This window comes from Oncorhynchus masou, chromosome 32 (assembly GCF_036934945.1).
Source record: "Oncorhynchus masou masou isolate Uvic2021 chromosome 32, UVic_Omas_1.1, whole genome shotgun sequence".
Taxonomy (NCBI): domain Eukaryota; kingdom Metazoa; phylum Chordata; class Actinopteri; order Salmoniformes; family Salmonidae; genus Oncorhynchus; species Oncorhynchus masou.
This window is the reverse complement of record NC_088243.1, coordinates 11922214-11942781: the sequence shown is the minus strand read 5'-3', so window position 1 is coordinate 11942781 and position 20568 is coordinate 11922214. Positions and strand designations below refer to the sequence as shown.

Genomic DNA, 20568 nt, shown 5'->3' with positions numbered 1-20568 from the left:
GAAACAACTCCCTGCTATCGGAGAAGATTGCCATTGGCCCGCAGGGAGTCATATATCCTCCAATCGCAAATAATATCTCATGATCTTTGCACAACTGTAATCATAACTATGACCCTGTGTTTTAGACTATCATGTCACATGACCTCGATTTTAACCTCTATTTTTAGCCTCCTCCAGAAATGAGAATTACACCAAAAATGTAAGCAATTGTCTGTGTATGGTGCTGGATCATCTGCCATAAAAAGAAAAGGGGACATTTTTTATGAATAATATTTATATAAAGGTTAAAATACAGGTCCTGTCAAATGATTGTTCAAAACACAGGGCCCTAATCATACCAGGCAAATAATATGTTTGTGTGCTTGTGTATGTGCATTGTCCTTCCGTCCGTCCACCCATCTGTCTGTGTGAGGGTCAGTGAGAGCAGCACCAGACACAGCTCCTGCTCTCCTCTCCTTCTGCCCTCCCTCTCTCTCTCCCTCTTCCTCTTTGTTGGGTTGTGTCATCATGCTTCTGTCCTTGACTGAACCTGACCACGCGAGAGGGACAGAGCGATTCAGTCTACTCTACAGACAAGAGAGGGACAGAGAGATTCAGTCTACTCTACAGACAAGAGAGGGACAGAGATTCAGTCTACTCTACAGACAAGAGAGGGACAGAGAGATTCAGTCCACTCTACAGACAAGAGAGGGACAGAGAGATTCAGTCCACTCTACAGACAAGAGAGGGACAGAGAGATTCAGTCTACTCTACAGACAAGAGAGGGACAGAGAGATTCAGTCTACTCTACAGACAAGAGAGGGACAGAGAGATTCAGTCTACTCTCAGACAAGAGAGGGACAGAGATTCAGTCTACTCTACAGACAAGAGAGGGACAGAGAGATTCAGTCCACTCTACAGACAAGAGAGGGACAGAGATTCAGTCTACTCTACAGACAAGAGAGGGACAGAGAGATTCAGTCTACTCTACAGACAAGAGAGGGACAGAGATTCAGTCCACTCTACAGACAAGAGAGGGACAGAGAGATTCAGTCTACTCTACAGACAAGAGAGGGACAGAGATTCAGTCTACTCTACAGACAAGAGAGGGACAGAGAGATTCAGTCTACTCTACAGACAAGAGAGGGACAGAGAGATTCAGTCTACTCTACAGACAAGAGAGGGACAGAGAGATTCAGTCTACTCTACCGACAAGAGAGGGACAGAGAGATTCAGTCTACTCTCAGAGAAGAGAGGGACAGAGATTCAGTCTACTCTACAGACAAGAGAGGGACAGAGCGATTCAGTCCACTCTACAGACAAGAGAGGGACAGAGAGATTCAGTCCACTCTACAGACAAGAGAGGGACAGAGATTCAGTCTACTCTACAGACAAGAGAGGTACAGAGAGATTCAGTCTACTCTACAGACAAGAGAAAGACCTGGCTCTCAAGAGAAAGCAGGCTATGTGCACACTGCCCACACAATGAGGTGGAAACTGAGCTGCACTTCCTAACCTCCTGCCAAATGTATGACCATGTTAGAGACACATATTCCCCTCAGATTACACAGATCCACAAAAAATTCCAAAACAAATCCAATTTTGATAAACTCCTATATCTACTGGGTGAAATGCCTTGCTGTGTGCAAACACAGCAGCAAGGTTTGTGTCCTGTTGCCACAAGAAAAGGACAACCAGTGAAGAAAAAACAGCATTGTAAATACAACCCTTATTTATGTTTATTTATTTTCCTTTTTGTATTTTAACTATTTGCACGTCGTTACAACACCGTATATATACATAATATGACATTTGACCAGAGAGAGACCGAGAGATTCAGTCTACAGACGAGAGAGAGACAGAGAGTCAGTCTAGTCTCTGTCTCTACAGACGTGTGGTGTCATGTGATGTGAAGAGCTCCTGGCTCCAGCCATGCTTCAAGCTCACTGAACCACATCAGCCTGCCCCCCCTCTCTCTGGATCTCTCTCTCTTTTCCTCCCTCCCTCCCTCCCTCCCTCCCTCCCTCCCTCCCTCCCTCCCTCCCTCCCTCCCTCCCTCCCTCCCCCCCCCCTCCCTCCCTCCCTCCCTCCTCCCTCCCTCCCTCCCACTCGCTGCCTCTCCCCATCCCCTCTCTCCACCCCCTCTTCCCTCACTCTCCCTTTCTCTCACTCGTTCTGCCTCTCTTTCTCACTCCCCTCTCTTTCTCTGTCTCTCTCTCTGCCCTCCCTCTCACTTCTCTGTCTCTCACCCCTCCCCCCACAATCTCTCTCTCCCTCCCCCTCCTTCTCTCACTCTCCCTCCCTCCCCTTTCTCCCTCCCTGTCTCCCCTCCCTCTCCCTCCCTGTCTCCCTTCCCCTCTCTCCGCCTCCTCTCCTTCCCTCTCCCTCTCTCCCCCTTCCCCCTCCCATCCCTCCTCCCCCTTAAATATCTGTAGCCTGTCTGATCCCCAGGGTTTTGTTCTGTTTGTGCTTGTAAGAGCCTCTAGAGCCTCTGGCACTATACTCCTGACAATGACATACTCTGAAGCAGCAGGCAGGACGTACACGAAATATACAAAAGTATGTGGACTCCCCTTCAAATGAGTGGATTTGGCTATTTCAGCCACACCCGTTGCTGACAGGTGTATAAAATCTAGCACACAGCCATGCAATCTCCATAGACAAACATTGGCAGTAGAATGGCCTTACTGAAGAGCTCAATGACTTTCAACATGGAACCGTTATAGGATACCACCTTTCCAACAAGTCAGTTTGTCAAATATCTGCCCTGCTAGAGCTTTCCCGGTCAACTGTGAGTGTTGTTATTGTGAAGTGGAAACGTTGAGTGCTGAAGCGTCAGTTGCAACACTCACTACTGAGTTCCAAACTGCCTCTGGAAGCAAGGTCAGCACAATAACTGTTTGTAGGGAGCTCCATGAAATGGGTTTCCATGGCCGAGTAGCCGCACACAAGCCTAACATGCTGATCACACCACTCGCACATGTGCCAACGCGCGCATGTTGATTTTGTCCATCCGTACCACCTCAATCAGGACACGCAGGTTTAAATATCAAAATTAACTCTGAACCAACTTCATTAATTTGGGGACAGGTCGAAAAGCATTAAATATTTATGGCAATATAGCTAGCTTGCTTGCTGTTGCTAGCTAATTCGTCCTGGGATATAAACATTGGGTTGTTATTTTACCTGAAATGCACAAGGTCCTCTACTCTGACAATGAATCCACAGATAAAAGTGTAAACCAAGTTTGTTTCTCGTAACCTCTCCTCCTTCAGTCTTCTTCTTCTTCTTTGGACTTTATATGGCGGTTGGCAACCAACTTTAAGGTGCATTACCACCACCAACTGGACTGGAGTGTTGACCTCAGTTCATCTTTCAATCACCACGTTGGTATATGCTTCTAAAAACTAATGAGGAGATGGGAGAGGTGGACTTGCAGCGTGTCAAGCGTCACAAAAAAAAACAAGTTCTATTTTAGCGCCTGGCTAGGCAGACGCGCGTGAGCAGTGTGGGTGAAATTGTTGAATAACATGTATGTGTACATTTTTTTGCGATGCTTGCGCAAGCGACGCGGGCAGTGTGGTCAGCATGTTAGATCACCATGCTCAATGCCAAGCGTCAGCTGGAGTGGTGTAAAGCTCGCTGCCATTGGACTCTGGAGCAGTGGAAATGCGTTTTCTGGAGTTATGAATCACGCTTCACCATCTGGCAGTCCAACGGACAAATCTGGGTTTGGCGGATGACAGGAGAATGCTACCTGCCCGAATGCATAGTGCCAACTATAACGTTTGGTGGAGGAGTAATAATGGTATGGGCTGTTTTTTATGGTTCGGGCCCCTTAGTTCCAGTGAAGGGAAATCTTAACGCTACAGCATACGATGACATCCTATATCATTCTGTGCATCCAACTTTGTGGCAACAGTTTGGGGAAGGCCCTTTCTTGTTTCAGCATGACTATGCTCCCGTGCAAAAAGCTAGGTTCATCAAAAAATGGTTTGTTGAGATCGGTGTGGAAGAAATTAACTAGCATGTACAGAGCCCTGACCTCAACCCCATCAAACACCTTTGGGATGAATTGGAAAGCCGACTACGAGCCAGGCCTAAATGCTCTTGTGGCTGAATGGAAGCAAGTCCCCACAGCAGTGTTCCAACATCTAGTGGAAAGCCTTCCCAGAAGATTCATTATTATGTAATCACTATAAACACAATGCAGACTGCAGGCCTATTTATTAGCTATTGGGTTTGATTCATTCTTAGTAATATTATTTTATATCTCTCTTTTATGTTTATTTTCATGTTTATGGCCAGAGGTTTGACCCTTGTCCTAGTGCCACCAGTGTGAAATAGACCTGCAGCCTATATACCTGTCTGTTGCCTCCTTGTCGGCCTATTGCCAACTATGTGGTCTGATGTATGCTATTTTCAACACTCTGAAACTTTTTGGCTATTTGAATATTTGACACAGAAATGGACAATTATTTGAGTTTAACCGGATTTTGAAACAATAATTAAATATATTGTGTATAAATTCTAGCATAATGGCAGTGAAGCAGAAGCCGTTACAGCACTACCTTTAGGACCTAGTGGAGACACTATCGGTCCGCTGGCCCCTGCAGTGTGAGCCGAGCATCTGGCGGAGTGCTGGCCGGCTGGTGTGGTGGAGGACGGGGAGAGAAGAAGAAGGAGGATCCGGGAGCAAGCGACAACAAAAAGGGTCTGGCCTGGGACTTGGCAAAACGGGTAATGAACACCGTGATTCACTCGTTTAAAAACCATAGCCCGTTATTACCAAACCCTCTGTCGGGCTAACCTTTATTGGAACACACACACTCAGTGAGATCCCTTAGAACGGAAGGAAGACTGGCTGCATTCGATCGTGGTGGTGGGGGGAAACAGTATTCCTTTTTGTGCTTTTGCAGATATGTGATGACTGACTTGTGATTAGACATTGCGATACTCAGTTGAACTTGGTGACCGCGTATTTGTACATACAGAAAGGCGATGGTTTCTACAGAATACACGCCCGTCTGAAAATAACGGGGTTTTGTCCATCAAATGGTTGTGGCCTATAAACGCGGTACAATCCCACCGGGTTAGAAGCTGATTTCCCCTTCAAATACGTGTACAATTTGGTAATTTAAGCCTGCAACAGTGACAAATGCAGTGGACCGCCAGCCATGTGTTCATAGATAAAGTCGTTCATTCAATCAGAATTGTTATAATGCATCATATTTGTGATTTTTGCTGACAATGGAACAGTAGGTGACATTGTATTCACACACAAAAATATATATACATTTAAAAAGTAACACGTTTTGTAGCTGCAATATCATTTCCCGCAACATTGTTTTCTTCACACGAACAAATTGAAATATGTATTTACACTTGAACGACAGTGATATGCTACATTTACCAATATGTTTAGATATTATTACATTAGACTCTATCATTCAAATGTCCCCAATGACGCATTAATGCAACATTTGTATCAATGTGACAGAAAGTCTGTCTGTGCGCGTGGGTGAACGTGTGCTCGAGCCCTTTAGCTCCGGCAGTTATCCGTAGACGGTAGTGTAGTACTAACTGGTGAAAATGGGGGCAATAACAAAAAACACCAAGGACGTTTAGCCTATATCAAGACTAGGCCTATATTACAAGCCTTCTGGAAAAATCGATGAAAAGTATAACATTGACCATTAACATTGATACTGTACTTATAAGTGCACATGGCTAGCTATGGATCTCAATAAGCTAGGCCTTGTGCATGGAGCCAGCAGTCTGTGCAAAGGAGTGTCTCGTTTGACCACAGGTGTTGGGCTATAATGAACATCTAATCTGCATATAGATTATTATATGCATAATGCATATATACCGGTAATAGTTTATTCGATAACGCCATATAGCCCTACAGGCCTACACATGTGGTATTTTGTGTGATAGAAACGGGAGAAACCAGAGAGAACTGACACTTAATTTAAGCATGCCTAAAATGTTTTTCTAACTAGTAAAGGCACAACTTGAGTAGACGGCATGTAAAGCCGTTGACAATTTGACGCTAGTAGGCCCTGCTTTTGCCTGATCAGATCACTGCAGGCATAGTAGGGAGACTGAATCCAATCTGTAGGTATATAGGCTAGAATCATGTTCAGCTTAACACAAAACGAAGTAATAATCACAGTGTAATAATAAATATACTATTATAATAATAAATGCATTTACAGTTTTTCAGCATGATTACATTTGTTGTTCTTCATTTTGCAGGATCATTGAAGGTTCATTGACGGATCGTCATATTTTTGTTCCTTTGATTTTATTTCTCATATTTTGAAGCTTCTTCTGTTTTCCATTGAGAATATCATCCGTACGATTTGCACTCTGGCGATGCCGTCCAACACTGTTGCCACCAACAACACCGCTGCATTCCAAAGCTTAGACTACACCTGCGATGCACCTGGGAACAGAATGGTGAGAAACAAACAGCTATGTAAAGCCAAACTACTGTCATTAAAACACTGTAACATTTTGTTACTGTGTCAATACGTTTATAACAGTGTGTTTTACAATGTTATTATAACATGTTATACCCATATTGATCAGAGATCTTATCATTGAGTTATTTTGCATTATTTATCTGAACCACTGTGTAATTGATTACCATTTCCATAATTTCCATACGAAAATAAACATAAAGCAGGTTTACCCACCAGATGTTTCCATTGTATGTAAGGATTCATATGAATCTATACTCTGTACAGTTATACTATAAACATCATACCATGTCATGCTGGGCTACTGTAAGTTAGACACCCATTATCCACATTAACAACAGTAACAACTGCTGCCGTGAAAGGGGCTTTATAAATACATTTGATCAATTGCATTACATTATTGATAACAAAATGATTGTGTTCTCTCTCATTGTGCCTGTTAGAATGGTGACAGTGTTTTCTTACTGTTATGTGGGGCGTTGGCTGTTATATCTAATGCTGTGCCAGCCAGCCAGTTGCTGCTGAAACTGCTCTCCCTATGTGTTATACTGGGACATTTATCCTCCTCTCTTTCTCTTCCTCTCTTCTCTCTCCTCTACTACTCTCTCCCATCACACTGCCCGCCCAATGTAGTCCTGTTGCTAAGCAACAACCATTGCCTTAAATAAACCGACTGCCGACGGAAATTGTGCCAGAGATATCGAATAGTGCCAGAGTGTGTTATAGGGTTCACACAAAAGGCAATAAGAAAATAGTCTTTGTATTTTATGCCATCTATTGTTTCCATGTCTATTAGTCATGTCTTATAATGGTATGTTGTGTTTCATTGAAAATGTGGAGGATTTTGACAATACAATAGAAGGCGACATGTCCATGGGCTGGACTGGCGGTGTCTCCAAACGAAGCATGATTTAGGGCCGCACATAAAACATTCCATATTCTAGAATTCTGCCCTTGCGGTTACCTCGTTTCCACGCTCCTTTGGTGACATGGGGGTTGGTGAGCTTGTAGCATGCCTGGAGCCAGGAGCTCTTCACATCACATGACACCACACGTCTGTAGAGACAGAGAGTAGACTGACTCTCTGTCTCTCTCTCGTCTGTAGACTGAATCTCTCGGTCTCTCTCTGGTCATCCTGTATAGAGTAGCACTCAGAGAGGCCACGCAGTACCAATACGCCTGTGGTGGAGCCAGGCTAAACCAGGCACTAGTAGTTTGTCCCAAATGGCACTCTATTCTCTATATACCGTAGTGCATGACTGTTGACCAAGACCCATAGGGTTCTTTGCACTTTGTAGGGAATAGGGTGCCATTTGGAACGTAGCTCTAGAAAGGAGAAGGGAAATCACTACTGGAGAAATAAACAACAGATAATGAAGATGTACAGTCAGATTAATTTTATATAAGGAGGAGATTAGATTTGGAAGATTATGTGAATGATTTTAGCTCAGTGGATCCACGTACTAGATACTACTGTAGATTTACTACCAATAATGTGCCTGCATAATATGACTGCTTATAAGACTGCCTTTAAAAAGTCCAGACTGTTTGTCATCAGCAGCTCCCAGTAGCTCCCTCCTCGTGATGCTTATAGCTGGTTACTAAGCAGGATTTGATCTGCCTCAATTAATTGTTCAAGCTTGTCTCCCTTCATAGCCCCACAACAGACTCAGTAAGACACTCAGTCAGTACATGTTATTCAGTCGTTATTGAACCCCGGTGGCCTGTATTCACAAAATAGTCTTAGTTGGAGTGCTGATCGAGGATCAGGTCCTTCAGGTCCAGATCACCTTCTTCATTATCATCTAAAAGGCTAAACAGATTCTAAATCAGCAGTCTGAGACGTTTTATAGAAGCAACTACATTAGTATTATCATATGTTCCATCAACCCCAGGGGTGCTGCATCGAGGTAGACAGAAAATCCCAGGGGTGCTGCATCAGGGTAGACAGAAAACCCCAGGGGTGCTGCATCGAGGTAGACAGAAAACCCCAGGGGTGCTGCATCGAGGTAGACAGAAAACCCCAGGGGTGCTGCATCGAGGTAGACAGAAAACCCCAGGGGTGCTGCATCAGGGTAGACAGAAAACCCCAGGGGTGCTGCATCGAGGTAGACAGAAAACCCCAGGGGTGCTGCATCGAGGTAGACAGAAAACCCCAGGGGTGCTGCATCAGGGTAGACAGAAAACCCCAGGGGTGCTGCATCGAGGTAGACAGAAAACCCCAGGGGTGCTGCATCGAGGTAGACAGAAAACCCCAGGGTTGCTGCATCGGGGTAGACAGAAAACCCCAGGGGTGCTGCATCGGGGTAGACAGAAAACCCCAGGGTGCTGCATCGGGGTAGACAGAAAACCCCAGGGGTGCTGCATCGGGGTAGACAGAAAACCCCAGGGTGCTGCATCGGGGTAGACAGAAAACCCCAGGGTGCTGCATCGAGGTAGACAGAAAACCCCAAGGGTGCTGCATCGAGGTAGACAGAAAACCCCAGGGTGCTGCATCAGGGTAGACAGAAAACCCCAGGGGTGCTGCATCGGGGTAGACAGAAAACCCCAGGGTGCTGCATCGAGGTAGACAGAAAACCCCAGGGTGCTGCATCGAGGTAGACAGAAAACCCCAGGGGTGCTGCATCGAGGTAGACAGAAAACCCCAGGGGTGCTGCATCAGGGTAGACAGAAAACCCCAGGGGTGCTGCATCGGGGTAGACAGAAAACCCCAGGGGTGCTGCATCGAGGTAGACAGAAAACCCCAGGGGTGCTGCATCGAGGTAGACAGAAAACCCCAGGGGTGCTGCATCGAGGTAGACAGAAAACCCCAGGGGTGCTGCATCGAGGTAGACAGAAAACCCCAGGGGTGCTGCATCGAGGTAGACAGAAAACCCCAGGGGTGCTGCATCGAAACAGAAAACCCCAGGGGTGCTGCATCGAGGTAGACAGAAAACCCCAGGGGTGCTGCATCGAGGTAGACAGAAAACCCCAGGGGTGCTGCATTGGGGTAGACAGAAAACCCCAGGGTGCTGCATCAGTGTAGACAGAAAATCCCAGGGGTGCTGCATCAGGGTAGACAGAAAACCCCAGGGGTGCTGCATCGGGGTAGACAGAAAACCCCAGGGGTGCTGCATCGGGGTGGACAGAAAACCCCAGGGGTGCTGCATCGGGGTGGACAGAAAACCCCAGGGGTGCTGCATCAGGGTAGACAGAAAACCCCAGGGGTGCTGCATCAGGGTAGACAGAAAACCCCAGGGGTGCTGCATCGAGGTAGACAGAAAACCCCAGGGGTGCTGCATCGGGGTAGACAGAAAACCCCAGGGGTGCTGCATCGAGGTGGACAGAAAACCCCAGGGTGCTGCATCGAGGTAGACAGAAAACCCCAGGGGTGCTGCATCGAGGTAGACAGAAACCCCAGGGGTGCTGCATCGGGGTGGACACAGTTTTATTAATCAAAGGCAATGTGCTGGATGGGGTCAACACACACACACACACACACACACACACACACACACACACACACACACACACACACACACACACACACACACACACACACACACACACACACAGTGTCTTTGTAACAGTGTCATTAGGGAATGTGTCTGGGTGAAGTCAGGCTCTGTACTGTCCTGCTCTCAAAGAGACATTCACATCCCATGTGTCCTATTGTCTTTATCCTAATGAGGAATAGGATGGAGACCTATTGAGAGACCTTAAACTACTCAGCAGTTGGAATGGATAAATACTGTATACTGTTATACTACAATTAGAATCACATTACACATTCAAATTGCCTGTCAATCCTATGGGTGATGCTTACTATGCATTTCCTGTCAACTTGCGATTCTAAACTGTTCATGTGAGGTTGTGAAATCTTGGAATGTTTATAGTAGAGCTATACAGGGAATTCAGGGTACAATTTTAGGGTCAAAGTTGTGGGGACTGATGTCACATTTTGAATATGGTTTGTTTATGAATTTATGATTCGACCTGATTCTTCATATGAGAGTGATAATATTGTGTTGTGTGATTGTTTGATAGAGGGAGAGCACGATACTGGACAAAGAGCTGGCACCAGAAGAGAAATCCTCTAAAAGCAACACCAGCTGTAAAGAGGGCCGGCCTGCTGGGAGAAAACACAAGCAGATCGCTGTAAGTAGATCATTTGTAATAATATCTTTATTGGACTTTTTCACAACCATCAATAAACAAACAAACAGTGACAGAAACGGTGTCATGCAGAACTGAAGGCTATACACACATTGTAGGTTTATTGTAAAAATAGCAGATACAGTGCCTTGCGAAAGTATTCGGCCCCCTTGAACTTTGCGACCTTTTGCCACATTTCAGGCTTCAAACATAAAGATATAAAACTGTATTTTTTTGTGAAGAATCAACAACAAGTGGGACACAATCATGAAGTGGAACGACATTTATTGGATATTTCAAACTTTTTTAACAAATCAAAAACTGAAAAATTGGGCGTGCAAAATTATTCAGCCCCCTTAAGTTAATACTTTGTAGCGCCACCTTTTGCTGCGATTACAGCTGTAAGTCGCTTGGGGTATGTCTCTATCAGTTTTGCACATCGAGAGACTGAAATTTTTTCCCATTCCTCCTTGCAAAACAGCTCGAGCTCAGTGAGGTTGGATGGAGAGCATTTGTGAACAGCAGTTTTCAGTTCTTTCCACAGATTCTCGATTGGATTCAGGTCTGGACTTTGACTTGGCCATTCTAACACCTGGATATGTTTATTTTTGAACCATTCCATTGTAGATTTTGCTTTATGTTTTGGATCATTGTCTTGTTGGAAGACAAATCTCCGTCCCAGTCTCAGGTCTTTTGCAGACTCCATCAGGTTTTCTTCCAGAATGGTCCTGTATTTGGCTCCATCCATCTTCCCATCAATTTTAACCATCTTCCCTGTCCCTGCTGAAGAAAAGCAGGCCCAAACCATGATGCTGCCACCACCATGTTTGACAGTGGGGATGGTGTGTTCAGGGTGATGAGCTGTGTTGCTTTTACGCCAAACATAACGTTTTGCATTGTTGCCAAAAAGTTCAATTTTGGTTTCATCTGACCAGAGCACCTTCTTCCACATGTTTGGTGTATCTCCCAGGTGGCTTGTGGCAAACTTTAAACAAGACTTTTTATGGATATCTTTAAGAAATGGCTTTCTTCTTGCCACTCTTCCATAAAGGCCAGATTTGTGCAATATACGACTGATTGTTGTCCTATGGACAGAGTCTCCCACCTCAGCTGTAGATCTCTGCAGTTCATCCAGAGTGATCATGGGCCTCTTGGCTGCATCTCTGATCAGTCTTCTCCTTGTATGAGCTGAAAGTTTAGAGGGACGGCCAGGTCTTGGTAGATTTGCAGTGGTCTGATACTCCTTCCATTTCAATATTATCGCTTGCACAGTGCTCCTTGGGATGTTTAAAGCTTGGGAAAACTTTTTGTATCCAAATCCGGCTTTAAACTTCTTCATAACAGTATCTCGGACCTGCCTGGAGTGTTCCTTGTTCTTCATGATGCTCTCTGCGCTTTTAACGGACCTCTGAGACTATCACAGTGCAGGTGCATTTATACGGAGACTTGATTACACACAGGTGGATTGTATTGATCATCATTAGTCATTTAGGCCAACATTGGATCATTCAGAGATCCTCACTGAACTTCTGGAGAGAGTTTGCTGCACTGAAAGTAAAGGGGCTGAATAATTTTGCACGCCCAATTTTTCAGTTTTTGATTTGTTAAAAAAGGTTGAAATATCCAATAAATGTCGTTCCACTTCATGATTGTGTCCCACTTGTTGTTGATTCTTCACAAAAAAATACAGTTTTATATCTTTATGTTTGAAGCCTGAAATGTGGCAAAAGGTCGCAAAGTTCAAGGAGGCCGAATACTTTCGCAAGGCACTGTATATACCATTTGTGGTAGGGGAAACACTGTCAGAGGCTGTGTGACTCACAAAGTTGTCATTGGAAATTGTTCTCCTGCGAGTTTCATCATCCAATTATTTAAATTCTACAGGAGTGAAAGTTTCACCGAGGCGATACGTTGTCACATGAGAATTATTAGAATATGGCTATTATTAGTTCATTAGCATTTTATCCATGCTGGCTTTCACGGACTACTTGAGACATGCAACATATAGGTGAAGGGCATATAGGCTGTCGTCAATTTATTAATTAGCTATTTTTCTAAATGGGTAATGGAAGCACTTCAACCAGTTCACCTCACTGAAACTGACCAATTAGCTAGTGGGGTTCATCTCACTGAAACTGACCAATTAGCTAGTGGAGTTCACCTCACCTCACTGACCAATTAGCTAGTGGAGTTCACCTCACTGAAACTGACCAATTAGCTAGTAGAGTTCACCTCACTGAAACTGACCAATTAGCTAGTGGAGTTCACCTCACTGAAACTGACCAATTAGCTAGTGGAGTTCATCTCACTGAAACTGAGTAATTAACCAGGGGAGTTCACCTCACTGAAACTGACCAATTAGCTAGTAGAGTTCACCTCACTGAAACTGACCAATTAGCTAGTGGAGTTCACCTCACTGAAACTGACCAATTAGCTAGTGGAGTTCATCTCACTGAAACTGAGTAATTAACCAGGGGAGTTCACCTCACTGAAACTGACTAATTAACCAGGGGAGTTCATCTCACTGAAACTGACCAATTAGCCAGGGGAGTTCACCTCACTGAAACTGACCAATTAGCCTGGGGAGTTCATCTCACTGACACTGACTAATTAACCAGGGGAGTTCACCTCACTGAAACTGACCAATTAGCTAGTGGAGTTCATCTCACTGACACTGACTAATTAACCAGGGGAGTTCATCTCACTGACACTGATTAATTAACCAGGGGAGTTCATCTCACTGAAACTGACCAATTAGCTAGTAGAGTTCACCTCACTGAAACTGACTAATTAACCAGGGGAGTTCATCTCACTGACACTGATTAATTAACCAGGGGAGTTCATCTCACTGACACTGACTAATTAACCAGGGGAGTTCATCTCACCAGGGGAGTTCATCTCACTGACACTGACTAATTAACCAGGGGAGTTCATCTCACTGACACTGACTAATTAACCAGGGGAGTTCATCTCACTGAAACTGACTAATTAACCAGGGGAGTTCATCTCACTGAAACTGACTAATTAGCCAGGGGAGTTCACCTCACCTCACTGACCAATTAGCCAGGGGAGTTCACCTCACTGACACTGACTAATTAACCAGGGGAGTTCACCTCACTGACACTGACTAATTAACCAGGGGAGTTCATCTCACTGACACTGACTAATTAACCAGGGGAGTTCATCTCACTGAAACTGACCAATTAACTAGTGGAGTTCACCTCACTGAAACTGACTAATTAACCAGGGGAGTTCACCTCACTGAAACTGACCAATTAGCCAGGGGAGTTCATCTCACTGACACTGACTAATTAACCAGGGGAGTTCATCTCACTGAAACTGACTAATTAACCAGGGGAGTTCATCTCACTGAAACTGACTAATTAGCCAGGGAGTTCACCTCACCTCACTGACCAATTAGCCAGGGGAGTTCACCTCACTGACACTGACTAATTAACCAGGGGAGTTCACCTCACTGACACTGACTAATTAACCAGGGGAGTTCACCTCACTGACACTGACTAATTAACCAGGGAGTTCATCTCACTGAAACTGACCAATTAACTAGTGGAGTTCACCTCACTGAAACTGACTAATTAACCAGGGGAGTTCACCTCACTGAAACTGACCAATTAGCCAGGGGAGTTCATCTCACTGACACTGACCAATTAGCCAGGGGAGTTCATCTCACTGAAACTGACCAATTAGCCAGGGGAGTTCATCTCACTGAAACTGACCAATTAGCCAGGGGAGTTCATCTCACTGACACTGACCAATTAACCAGGGGAGTTCATCTCACTGAAACTGACCAATTAGCCAGGGGAGTTCATCTCACTGAACCTGACCAATTAGCTAGTGGAGTTCATCTCACTGAAACTGACCAATTAGCCAGGGGAGTTAATCTCACTGAAACTGACCAATTAACCAGGGGAGTTCATCTCACTGAAACTGACCAATTAGCCAGGGGAGTTCATCTCACTGACACTGACTAATTAACCAGGGGAGTTCATCTCACTGAAACTGACTAATTAACCAGGGGAGTTCATCTCACTGAAACTGACCAATTAGCCAGGGGAGTTCATCTCACTGAAACTGACCAATTAGCCAGGGGAGTTCATCTCACTGAAACTGACCAATTAGCCAGGGGAGTTCATCTCACTGAAACTGACCAATTAGCCAGGGGAGTTCATCTCACTGAAACTGACCAATTAGCCAGGGGAGTTCATCTCACTGAAACTGACCAATTAGCTACGGGAATTCAGCTGATCAATCCATTTTCTTCTGGAATATCTCATAGGCATACAGAGGCCCATTATCAGCAACCATTACTTCTGTGTTCCAATGGCATGTTGTGTTAGCTAACCCAAGTTGATAATTTTAAAAGGCTAATTGATCATTATAAAACCCTTTTGCAATCATGTTAGCACAGCTGAAAACTGTTGTCCTGATTAAAGAAGCAATAAAACTGCCCATCTTTAGACTAGTTGAGTATCTGGAGCATCAGCATTTATGGGTTCGATTACAGGCTCATAATGGCCAGAAATGAAGACCTTTCTTTTGAAACTCGTCAGTCTATTATTTTTCTGAGAAATTAAGGCTATTCCATGCAAGAAACTGAAGATCTCGTACAACGCTGTCTACTACTCCCTTCACAGAACAGCGCAAACTGGCTCTAACTAGAATAGAAAGAGGAGTGGGAGGCCCCGGTGCACAACAGAGGAAGATGACAAGTACAGTGTCTAGTTTGAGAAACAGACACCTCAACTGGCAGCTTCGTTAAATAGTACCCGCAAAACACCAGTCTCAACGTCAACAGTGAAGAGGCAGCTCCGGGATGCTGGCCATCCAGGCAGAGTTCCTCTGTCCAGTGTTGGTCTTCTTTTGCCCATTTTAATCTTTTATTTTTATTGGACAGTCTGAGATATGGCTTTTTCTTTGCAACTCTGCCTAGAAGGCCAGCATACCGGAGTCGCCACTTCACTGTTGGCTTCACTTTTTGAAATGTAATACATTTTAGAGTATGGCTGTGACGTAAGAAAATGTGGAAAGTCAAGGGGTCGGAATACTTTCCAAATGTACTGTGACCTCTGGCAGGGGCCAGTTGTAGGTCACTGGGTCAAAGGTCATTGGCTGGTGTTGTGTAACACCCTGGAGCTGACAGAAAGTGTTGTAACTCTCACTCTTACTCTCTCTCACACACTGTCTGTCTCTCACTCTCACACACTCTGTATCTGTCTCTCTCTCTAACTCTGCCTTTGTCTCTCTCTCACTCTGTCTTTGTCTCCCACTCTCTGTCTCACTCTGCCTTTGTCTCTCACTCTCTCTCACTCTGCCTTTGTCTCACTCTCTGTCTCACTCTGTCTCTGTCTCTCACTATCTCTCTCACTCTGTCTTTGTCTCTCACTCTGTCTGTCTCACTCTCTGTCTCTCACTCTGTCTCCACTCTTTGTCTCTCTCTCTCTCTCTCACTCTGTCTCTCTTCTTCTCACAATGTTTTGGTTAAATGTTATCCTTTTTTTCTATGTCAGTGAGAAATCAGTGGAGTTTGCTTTCAGAACTCTTCTCTGAAAATAGCTTGACAAATGTGTATTTTATTTATTTTACCTTTATTTAACCAGGTGGCAAGTTGAGAACAAGTTCTAATTTACAACTGCGACCTGGCCAAGATAAAGTAAAGCAGTGCGACACAAACAACAACACAAAGTTACACATGGAATCAACAAACATACAGTCAATAACACAATAGAAAAACCTATATACAGTGTGTGCAAATGAAGTAAGATAAGTCAATAAATAGTTCATAGTGGCAAATAATTACAGTTGAGCAATTAAACACTGGAGTGATAGATGTGCAGAAAATTAATGTGCAAGTAGAGATACTGGGGTGCAAAGGAGCAAAACAATAAATAACATAATTGGGATGAGGTAAGTTGGATGGGCTGTTTACAGATGGGCTATGTACAGGTGCAGTGATCTGTGAGCTGTTCTGACAGCTGATGCTTACAGTTAGAGAGGGAGATATGAGTCTCCAGCTTCAGTGATTTTTGCAATTCGTTCCAGTCATTGGCAGCAGAGAACTGGAAGGAAAGGCGGCCAAAGGAGGAATTGACTTTGGGGGTGACCAGTGAAATATACCTGCTGGAGTGCTGCTATGGTGACCAGTGAGCTGAGATAAGGCAGGGCTTTACCTAGCAAAGACTTATAGATGACCTGGACCCAGTGGGTTTGGTGACAAATATGAAGCAAAGGCCAGCCAAAGAGAGCATACAGGTCGCAGTGGTGGGTAGTATATGGGGCCTTGGTGACAAAACGGATGGCACTGTTATAGACTGCATCCAGTTTGTTGAGTAGAGTGTCGGAGTCTATTTTATAGATGACATCGCCAAAGTCGAGGATCGGTAGGATGGTCAGTTTTACGATGGTATGTTTGGCAGCATGAGTAAAGGAAGCTTTGTTGTGAAATAGGAAGCCGATTCTAGATTTAATTTTGGATTGGAGATACTTAATGTGAGTGTGAAAGGAGAGTTTACAATCTAACCAGACATCTAGCTATTTGTAGTTGTCCACATATTCTAAGTCAGAACTGTCCAGAGTAGTGATGCTGGACGGGTGGGCAGGTGTGGGCAGCGATCGGTTGAAGAGCATGCATTTCGTTTTACTTGCACTTCAAGAGCAGTTAGAGGCCACGGAAGGAGATTTGTATGGCATTGAAGCTTGTCTGGAGGTTAGTTAACACAGTGTCCAAAGAAGGGCCAGAAGTATACAGAATGGTGTCATCTGCATAGAGGTGGATCAGAGAATCACCAGCAGCAAGAGCGACATCATTGATGTATACAGAGAAAAGAGTCGGCCCGAGAATTGAACCCTGTGGCACCCCCAAAGAGACTGCCAGAGGTCCGGACAACAGGCCCTCCGATTTGACACTCTGAACTCTGTCTGAGAAGTAGTTGGTAAACCAGGCGAGGCAGTCATTTGAGAAACCAAGGCTGTCGAGTCTGCCGATGAGGATGTGATGATTGACAGAGTCGAAAGCCTTGGCCAGGTCGATGAATACAGCTGCACAGCATTGTCTCTTATCAATGGCGGGCTATGATATCATTTAGGACGTTGAGCGTGGCTGAGGTGCACTCATGACCAGCTCGGAAACCAGATTGCATAGCGGAGAAGGTACAGTGGGATTCAAAATGGTCGGTGATCTGTTTGTTCACTTGGCTTTCGAAGACCTTAGAAAGGCAGGGTAGGATAGATATAGATCTGTAACAGTTTGGGTCTAGAATGTCTCCCCCTTTGAAGAGGGGGATGACCGCGGCAGCTTTCCAATCTTTGGGGATCTCAGACGATATGAAAGAGAGGCTGAAAAGGCTAGTAATAGGGGTTGCAACAATTGCGGCGGATCATTTCATAGAGAGAGGGTCCAGATTGTCTAGCCCAGCTGATTTGTATGGGTCCAAATTTTGAAGCTCTTTTAGAAGGCAGCTTTCTGGATTTAACAGTGGTTTTAGTTCTACTCCGTCCACATCGCAGTATAATTAGGATTGGCTTCTCTAAAGAGCCTGGTAAGGAATGAAAAGACACAGTCATTAGTCTGATATAATAAAATCATTTCCCACAACATCAACATGTTCTAAAGTATCAGATCTCTTGTCTCATTAGGCATTAGACTGTTGCTAACAGAGTCAGATGTAAATACTGCACCTGTCTCTGTGTGGGTGTGTCTGTCTCTCATTCTCTGTCTCTTTCCTGTTCCCTGCATCTGTCTGCCTGCCTGCCTGCCTGCCTTCCTGCTTGCATGTCTGTCTCTGTCTATCTCTCTCTCTCTCTCTCTCTTGTTCCCTGCCTGCCTGCCTTCCTGCCTGTCTGTCTCTGTCTCTCTTTCATTCCCTGCCTGTCTGCCTGCCTGTCTGTCTTTCTGTCTCTGTCTTGACCTCAGTCCCTGCCTCTGTCTGTCTGCCTGCCTGTCTTTATTTCTCTGTCTCTCTCTTGTTCCCTGCCTGCCTGTCTGTCTTTCTGTCTCTGTCTCTCTCTTGTTCCCTGCCTGTCTGCCTGCCTGCCTGCCTTTCTGTCTGCCTGTCTGTCTTTCTGCCTGCCTGTCTTTCTGTCTCTGTCTCACTCCCTGCCTCTGCCTGCCTGCCTGCTTGCCTTTCTGCCTACCTGCCTGTCTGCCTGCCTGCCTTTGTGCCCGCCTGCCTGCCTGCCTGCCTGCCTTTCTGCCTGCCTGTCTCTGTCTTTCACTCTGCATCTGTCTGTCCTTCCGCCTGTCTGAGACAATCGATGCTTTAGATATGATGTTGTCAGTGTTAACAGACAGGCCAATCTCAGTGTTGACAGAGAGGCCAATCTCAGTGTTGACAGACAGGCCAATCTCATCTCACTAGTAGACATGCTCTACTTTCCTTTGCTGTGACCTAGTAATAGAATTGTCTCCAAAATGATTTTTAACACTATCTTTAGGCAGTAGTCTCTAGCAGAGACACTGCGGAGAAAAGATCGCTCTCCCACCAGCTCACATGTCCTCTTCTTCAAGCATTTTAAAAGTAGTTAATTTTCTAGGTCACTAAAAAGAGGTGTATATCTTGTGATCAACATGTTATATGAGATACTTGACGTGTGATTTTTATATGTACTTATCTGAACAGAGTAGAGACATGCCTGGTGATATAGATATATATAGTGGGACAAAAACGTATTTAGTCAGCCACCAATTGTGCAAGTTCTCCTACTTAAAAAGATGAGAGAGGCCTGTAATTTTCATCATAGGTACACTTCAACTATGACAGACAAAATGAGAAAAGAAATCCAGAAAATCACATTGTATGATTTTTAATGAATTTATTTGCAAATTATGGTGGAAAATAAGTATTTGGTCAATAACAAAACTTTATCTCAATACTTTGTTATATACCCTTTGTTGGCGATGACAGAGGTCAAACGTTTTCTGTAAGTCTTCACGAGGTTTTCACACACTGTTGCTGGTATTTTGGCCCATTCCTCCATGCAGATCTCCTCTAGAGCAGTGATATTTTGGGGCTGTTGCTGGGCAACACGGACTTTCAACTCCCTCCAAAGATTTTCTATGGGGTTGAGATCTGGAGACTGGCTAGGCCACTCCAGGACCTTGAAATGCTTCTTACGAAGCCACTCCTTCATTGCCCGGGCGGTGTGTTTGGAATCATTGTCATGCTGAAAGACCCAGCCACCTTTCATCTTCAATGCCCTTGCTGATGGAAGGAGATTTTCACTCAAAATCTCACGATACATGGCCCCATTCATTCTTTCCTTTACAGGGATCAGTCGTCCTGGTGCCTTTGCAGAAAAACAGCCCCAAAGTATGATGTTTCCACCCCCATGCTTCACAGTAGATATGGTGTTCTTTGGATGCAACTCAGCATTCTTTGTCCCCCAAACACGACGAGTTGAGTTTTTACCAAAAAAGTTATATTTTGGTTTCATCTGTTACTTTGGTCCCAGCTCTCTGCAGGTCATTCACTAGGTCCCCTCGTGTGGTTCTGGGATTTTTTCTCACTGTTCTTGTGATCATTTTGTCCCCACGGGGTGAGATCTTGTGTGCAGTCCCAGATCGAGGGAGATTATCAGTGGTCTTGTATGTCTTCCATTTCCTAATAATTGCTCCCACAGTTGATTTCTTCAAACCAGGCTGCTTACCTATTGCAGATTCAGTCTTCCCAGCCTGTTGCAGGTCTACAATTATGTTTCTGGTGTCCTTTGAGAGCTCTTCTTTTTTTTACCTTTATTTTACTAGGCAAGTCAGTTAAGAACAAATTCTTATTTTCAATGACGGCCTAGGAACAGTGGATTAACTGCCTGTTCAGGGGCAGAACGACAGATTTGTACCTTGTCAGCTCGGGGATTTGAACTTGCAACCTTTCGGTTACCAGTCCAACGCTCTAACCACTAGGCTACCCTGCCGCCCCTTTGGTCTTCGCCATAGTGGAGTTTGGAATGTGAC

General features: G+C 44.8%; 1 protein-coding gene across 5 annotated transcripts in view; it reads left to right on the top strand.

Annotated features, from left to right (window-relative positions):
* Window positions 1-4624: 4624 nt before the first annotated feature.
* Window positions 4625-20568, top strand: part of LOC135525585 (DNA (cytosine-5)-methyltransferase 3A-like) — a 115288-nt gene continuing 99344 nt past the window's right edge. For all 5 annotated transcript variants that reach the window (XM_064953293.1, XM_064953292.1, XM_064953290.1 and 2 more), the window contains exons 1-3: window positions 4625-4719; window positions 6241-6444; window positions 10494-10604. In XM_064953293.1, the coding sequence (XP_064809365.1) occupies window positions 6361-6444; window positions 10494-10604 (195 nt within the window). In that variant the 5' untranslated portion in view covers window positions 4625-4719; window positions 6241-6360. The remainder of the gene's footprint in view (window positions 4720-6240; window positions 6445-10493; window positions 10605-20568) is intronic.